General features: G+C 49.5%; 1 protein-coding gene across 1 annotated transcript in view; it reads right to left on the bottom strand.

Moving 5' to 3' along the window:
• Positions 1-890: 890 nt before the first annotated feature.
• The window catches only part of LOC140371576 (transmembrane protease serine 9-like), a 31369-nt gene continuing 25270 nt past the window's right edge, over positions 891-6989 (bottom strand). Inside the window, exons 8-11 of the mRNA XM_072458743.1 lie at positions 4014-4243; positions 2742-3013; positions 1767-1906; positions 891-1666 (exon numbers count right to left, since the gene is read on the bottom strand). Coding sequence (XP_072314844.1) covers positions 1313-1666; positions 1767-1906; positions 2742-3013; positions 4014-4243 — 996 coding nt within the window. The 3' untranslated portion in view covers positions 891-1312. The remainder of the gene's footprint in view (positions 1667-1766; positions 1907-2741; positions 3014-4013; positions 4244-6989) is intronic.

Here is a 6989-nt window from a genome sequence, read left to right as displayed (position 1 = left end):
TCCTCACACAGATCTTCTGTGTCATTGTTCCTCACACAGATCTGCAGAGTGTCATTGTTCCTCACACAGATCTTCAGCGTGTCATTGTTCCTCACACAGATCTTCAGCGTGTCATTGTTCCTCACACAGATCTTCAGTGTGTCATTGTTCCTCGCACAGATCTTCAGAGTGTCATTGTTCCTCGCACAGATCTTCAGTGTCATTGTTCCTCACACAGATCTTCAGCGTGTCATTGTTCCTCACACAGATCTTCAGCGTGTCATTGTTCCTCACACAGATCTTCAGCGTGTCATTGTTCCTCACACAGATCTTCAGTGTGTCATTGTTCCTCACACAGATCTTCAGCGTGTCATTGTTCCTCACACAGATCTTCAGAGTGTCATTGTTCCTCACACAGATCTTCAGTGTGTCATTGTTCCTCACACAGATCTTCAGCGTGTCATTGTTCCTCACACAGATCTTCAGCGTGTCATTGTTCCTCACACAGATCTTCAGTGTGTCATTGTTCCTCACACAGATCTTCAGTGTGTCATTGTTCCTCACACAGAGCTTCAGCGTGTGTCATTGTTCCTCACACAGATCTTCAGCGTGTCATTGTTCCTCACACAGATCTTCAGAGTGTCATTGTTCCTCACACAGATCTTCAGTGTGTCATTGTTCCTCACACAGATCTTCAGCGTGTCATTGTTCCTCACACAGATCTTCAGCGTGTCATTGTTCCTCACACAGATCTTCAGTGTGTCATTGTTCCTCACACAGATCTTCAGTGTGTCATTGTTCCTCACACAGAGCTTCAGCGTGTGTCATTGTTCCTCACACAGATCTTCAGCGTGTCATTGTTCCTCACACAGATCTTCAGTGTGTCATTGTTCCTCACACAGATCTTCAGTGTGTCATTGTTCCTCACACAGATCTTCAGCGTGTCATTGTTCCTCACACAGATCTTCAGCGTGTCATTGTTCCTCACACAGATCTTCAGCGTGTCATTGTTCCTCACACAGATCTTCAGTGTCATTATTCCTCACACAGATCTTCAGTGTGTCATTGTTCCTCACACAGATCTTCAGTTTCTGCTTCTCTGCAGATGTTTTCTAACACACTGACATCTTTTCCATGACCGTGGGATTTGTCTTTCCCCCTGCTCGTTTCAGTTGGGTTTAAACGTGCTGCAGCTGAAAGATCATCACCTGCAGCAGTTTGTCTCGGTTGTGGACACTTCTTTTTGGACAGGCAGTCAAACAAACGTTATACTTAGAAAAACAGAAGAAACAGACTTTGAAGCTGATGACACCGTTATTCCTCTAACAGAAGGTTACAGAGTGTGAGTTGTCATGACGACACACAGCAGGATCGTTAGCAGAGCATCACGAGTCCTGGAGAGCGCTCTGACGCCGCCGTCCACCACCGATTCATAAAAGTAATAATCAGATAAGGTCTTGTTCTGGCAGACGTAGTTCACATCAAAGTCCTGGTCGGGCGGGTCGAACAGCACAAAGCCGGGCGCTTTGGAGCCGCCCACCACCGAACTGATCCAGTCCTGGTATTCGGGCACCAGGGCGTAAGCACCCGGGCGGTTTGGACGGGCACAGCCTTCACCGAAGCTCACGACGCCGACCTGGACAAACACCGAGTTCAGCCGGACCACCAGAGGACCGCCGGAGTCGCCCTGGAGAGAGAGAGAGGGGCGTTTAGTGTTGACCCATCCATATTCACACCATCAGGGATATTTCTGGTGTGATGATACTCGAGTATGTACATGTACTCACTTGGCAGGAGTCTTGTCCCCCTTCGGTCTTTCCTGCACAGATGGTCTTCTGTGGGATCAACAGATCATTCAGGCAGCGGCACTCGTTTATCCCCACGATGGGAAGCTCCACCTCCTGCAGAGCGTCTGGAAAACCCTCGTCTTCACAAGAAAACACAAAACAGTTTGTCATCTTCTGAAGCTCGGCAGCCAAAATTAATTTATGTTGTTTTGTCATTTTTATAGATGAACATCAAGGACATTGCTCAGATTGGCATCACAGGGGCCCCACTCTTGGAGTAGGACCTCGACAGCAAGTGTCTGGCGGTGGACGCTGGAAGCAGTGGTCCATTATGGGTGATGGGGCGACGCCCCTCCTGTCAATCAACCAATGATGTCAAATGGTATTCAACAATTTTTTTGGTCTAAAAACAATATAATCTGAGTGCTGCGTTTGACACTGTCGATCATGGGATCCTCTTACAGAGACTAAAGGACTGGGTGGGCATCACTGGCCCCGCCCTAAACTGGTTAAGGTCCTATCTGGAAGACAGGAAGTACTTTGTGTCTCAGACCACATGACCCTGACCTGTGGAGTGCCCCAAGGGTCAGTCCTGGGACCCCTTCTGTTCAACCTCTACATGACACGCAGTGAAAATGTGTCCAATCACAATGATGCAGACGAGTCAGATCTATGTTTCACTGTCGCAGGTGAATATGGACCAGTGGATTCACTCTGTCACTGCATCCAACAGATCAGTGTGTGGACCGGCCTCCCGCTGGTGCCAGAGGGCCTCCCGCTGGTGCCAGAGTCAGGACTAAACATGTGTCTTTGTGATTTGAATGTATTTTTCCTGTTGTGTGAAGCACCTTGAATTGCTTTATGTATGAAATGTGCTCTACAAATAAACTTGCTTTGCCTTAGTAAAGTCCTTTTAATTTAGACATAAAATGACTTCCATTAAAAACATGAATATGTTAGAGGTCCTGTACTCACTCTCCTCGTCCAGCGCTCCCCAGCCGGCGACCCATGAGGGCAGGCCGGCGGGGAAAGAGCTGCCCTGGGCCGACAGACACAGCGGCTGGATGAAGGAGGTGAAGGTCACTGGAGACGACAGACGCAGCAGGCACAGGTCGTTCTCCATGATTCCGCTTTGGTTGAACTCAGGATGGCACCAGACCTCGTGAATCGCCCTCGACTCTTCTGACGCGCTGTTGTGGTCCGACACAGAGTGTTGTCCCAAGTAGACCACTGTGATGTTCTCCACCCTGAGAAACGTGCAGAGAAGAGAGTGAAGCTGAGGCCCTCACAGCTCTGAGGCCCTCACAGCTCTGAGGCCCTCACAGCTCTGAGGGAGAGAGGGCTGGACAAGCTTTAACCACGCAAGATGTAAGGGTGAGTCCAGCACGTACAGCCTTTTGAAGCCATGTGATCAGCTCAGGCCAGATGCTAATCAAGTACTCATCAGCGATGAGGAGCTGCAGACAGCTAACAATAGTATTTTTATTGGACATTACTAATGATTCTTTAGGGAGGGGGTTCTCTTTTTGCCTCTTGTTTTGGCCTGAGTCTATATTCTCCCTGGTCAAATCATCTGGCTGTGCTGTGGAGGCTCCTCCTCCTGAGCTAAAATCCTCCTGGAGCCTAGTACCTCTCAGGAACTCACCCTGGTGGATCCATGCAGTGTGCGGCCGTCAGCACCCACTCACCCCGGTGGATCCATGCAGTGTGCGGCCCTCAGCACCCACTCACCCCGGTGGATCCATGCAGTGTGCGGCCGTCAGCACCCACTCACCCCGGTGGATCCATGCAGTGTGCGGCCCTCAGCACCCACTCACCCCGGTGGATCCATGCAGTGTGCGGCCCTCAGCACCCACTCACCCCGGTGGATCCATGCAGTGTGCGGCCCTCAGCACCCACTCACCCCGGTGGATCCATGCAGTGTGCGGCCGTCAGCACCCACTCACCCCGGTGGATCCATGCAGTGTGCGGCCCTCAGCACCCACTCACCCCGGTGGATCCATGCAGTGTGCGGCCGTCAGCACCCACTCACCCCGGTGGATCCATGCAGTGTGCGGCCCTCAGCACCCACTCACCCCGGTGGATCCATGCAGTGTGCGGCCCTCAGCACCCACTCACCCCGGTGGATCCATGCAGTGTGCGGCCCTCAGCACCCACTCACCCCGGTGGATCCATGCAGTGTGCGGCCCTCAGCACCCACTCACCCCGGTGGATCCATGCAGTGTGCGGCCCTCAGCACCCACTCACCCCGGTGGATCCATGCAGTGTGCGGCCGTCAGCACCCACTCGTCGCTGATCAGGGAGCCTCCGCAGTAATGGCTGGACATGTTGCTGAAGCTGAAGCTGAGGCTGACGATCCAGGGCCAGGATCCGGGTGAGGCTTGGACTCCGCCCACGATCCGGGGCCGCAGCGCCGCCTGTCCACACTCTGGAACCACAAAGCCAAAACACACAATCGTGCTCACGTCAATATATTGCTAGTGCAGAGTTAGCTGAAGCATTCTGCACATGAATGTAGGGAATGCTGAGGTCCTGATTATGTCTCACGTATTTTCTGGAGTATAAGTCGCACCAACCAAAAAGTGCATAATAGAGAAGAAAAAAACATATATAAGTCACATTTTTGGGGAAATGTATTTGATAAAATCCAAGACCAAGGACAGACATTTCATCTGTAAATGCAGTTTAAAATAATAACAGATGAGAGAACATGGTGAATAGATGTACGTATGCTAACGCTAACACCTTCAGCTATATGACGTATGCTAACGCTAACACCTTCAGCTACATGACGTATGCTAACGCTAACACCTTCAGCTACATGACACAAAGACAGAACTGTGGTCAGTGTCTGTATGCTAACGCTAACACTTTCAGCTACATGACACACAGAAAGAACTGTGGTCAGTGTACGTATGCTAACGCTAACACCTTCAGCTACATGACGCACAGACAGAACTGTGGTCAGTGTCTGTATGCTAACGCTAACACTTTCAGCTACATGACGCACAGAAAGAACTGTGGTCAGTGTACGTATGCTAACGCTAACACCTTCAGCTACATGACGCACAGACAGAACTGTGGTCAGTGTCTGTATGCTAACGCTAACACCTTCAGCTACATGACGTATGCTAACGCTAACACCTTCAGCTGCATGACGTATGCTAACGCTAACACCTTCAGCTACATGACGCACAGACAGAACTGTGGTCAGTGTCTGTATGCTAACGCTAACCCCTTCAGCTACATGACGCACAGACAGAACTGTGGTAAGTGTCTGTATGCTAACGCTAACGCCTTCAGCTACATGACGCACAGACAGAACTGTGGTCAGTGTCTGTATGCTAACGCTAACACCTTCAGCTACATGACACAAAGACAGAACTGTGGTCAGTGTCTGTATGCTAACGCTAACACTTTCAGCTACATGACACACAGAAAGAACTGTGGTCAGTGTACGTATGCTAACGCTAACACCTTCAGCTACATGACGCACAGACAGAACTGTGGTCAGTGTCTGTATGCTAACGCTAACACTTTCAGCTACATGACGCACAGAAAGAACTGTGGTCAGTGTACGTATGCTAACGCTAACACCTTCAGCTACATGACGCACAGACAGAACTGTGGTCAGTGTCTGTATGCTAACGCTAACACCTTCAGCTACATGACGTATGCTAACGCTAACACCTTCAGCTGCATGACGTATGCTAACGCTAACACCTTCAGCTACATGACGCACAGACAGAACTGTGGTCAGTGTCTGTATGCTAACGCTAACCCCTTCAGCTACATGACGCACAGACAGAACTGTGGTAAGTGTCTGTATGCTAACGCTAACGCCTTCAGCTACATGACGCACAGACAGAACTGTGGTCAGTGTCTGTATGCTAACGCTAACACCTTCAGCTACATGACGCACAGACAGAACAGTGGTCAGTGTCTGTATGCTAACGCTAACACCTTCAGCTACATGACGCACAGACAGAACTGTGGTCAGTGTCTGTATGCTAACGCTAACACCTTCAGCTACATGACGCACAGACAGAACTGTGGTCATTGTACGTATGCTAACGCTAACACCTTCAGCTACATGACGCACAGACAGAACTGTGGTCAGTGTCTGTATGCTAACGCTAACACCTTCAGCTACATGACCCATAGACAGAACTGTGGTAAGTGTCTGTATGCTAACGCTAACACCTTCAGCTACATGACGCACAGACAGAACTGTGGTCAGTGTCTGTATGCTAACGCTAACACCTTCAGCTACATGACGCACAGACAGAACAGTGGTCAGTGTCTGTATGCTAACGTAACACCTTCAGCTACATGACGCACAGACAGAACTGTGGTCAGTGTCTGTATGCTAACGCTAACACCTTCAGCTACATGACGCACAGACAGAACTGTGGTCAGTGTACGTATGCTAATGCTAACACCTTCAGCTACATGACGCACAGACAGAACTGTGGTCAGTGTCTGTATGCTAACGCTAACACCAGCTACATGATGCACAGACAGAACTGTGGTCATTGTACGTATGCTAACGCTAAAACCTTCAGCTACATGACGCACAGACAGAACTGTGGTAAGTGTCTGTATGCTAACGCTAACACCTTCAGCTACATGACGCACAGTCAGAACTGTGGTAAGTGTCTGGTATGCTAACGCTAACACCTTCAGCTACATGACGCATAGACAGAACTGTGTTAAGTGTCTGGTATGCTAACGCTAACACCTTCAGCTACATGACCCATAGACAGAACTGTGGTCAGTGTCTGGTATGCTAACGCTAACACCTTCAGCTACATGACGCACAGACAGAACTGTGGTCAGTGTACGTATGCTAACGCTAACACCTTCAGCTACATGACGCACAGACAGAACTGTGGTAAGTGTCTGTATGCTAACGCTAACACCTTCAGCTACATGAGGCACAGACAGAACTGTGGTAAGTGTCTGGTATGCTAACGCTAACACCTTCAGCTACATGAGGCACAGACAGAACTGTGGTAAGTGTCTGGTATGTTAACGTAACATATGAACAGTTATTCAGATAACTATAGCATAAAGAACATGCTAACAAGTTTAGCAAAGCATCAGTTTTACCCCAAATCACTAAATCCACTGAATTCTTCTTCCTCTGTGTCACTTCTAAACAACTCCACAAACTCCAGAGGAAGAGGAAGTGCAGATTCTTCTTCTGCGTCGCTTAGAGCC

The sequence above is a fragment of the Eucyclogobius newberryi genome, unplaced genomic scaffold, assembly GCF_026437365.1.
Source record: "Eucyclogobius newberryi isolate DKJ021-1_F unplaced genomic scaffold, fEucNew1.0.hap1 SCAF_22, whole genome shotgun sequence".
NCBI classification, from domain to species: Eukaryota; Metazoa; Chordata; class Actinopteri; order Gobiiformes; family Gobiidae; genus Eucyclogobius; species Eucyclogobius newberryi.
Note: the sequence above shows the minus strand (reverse complement) of the source record. Positions and strands in the feature narration are given on the sequence as shown.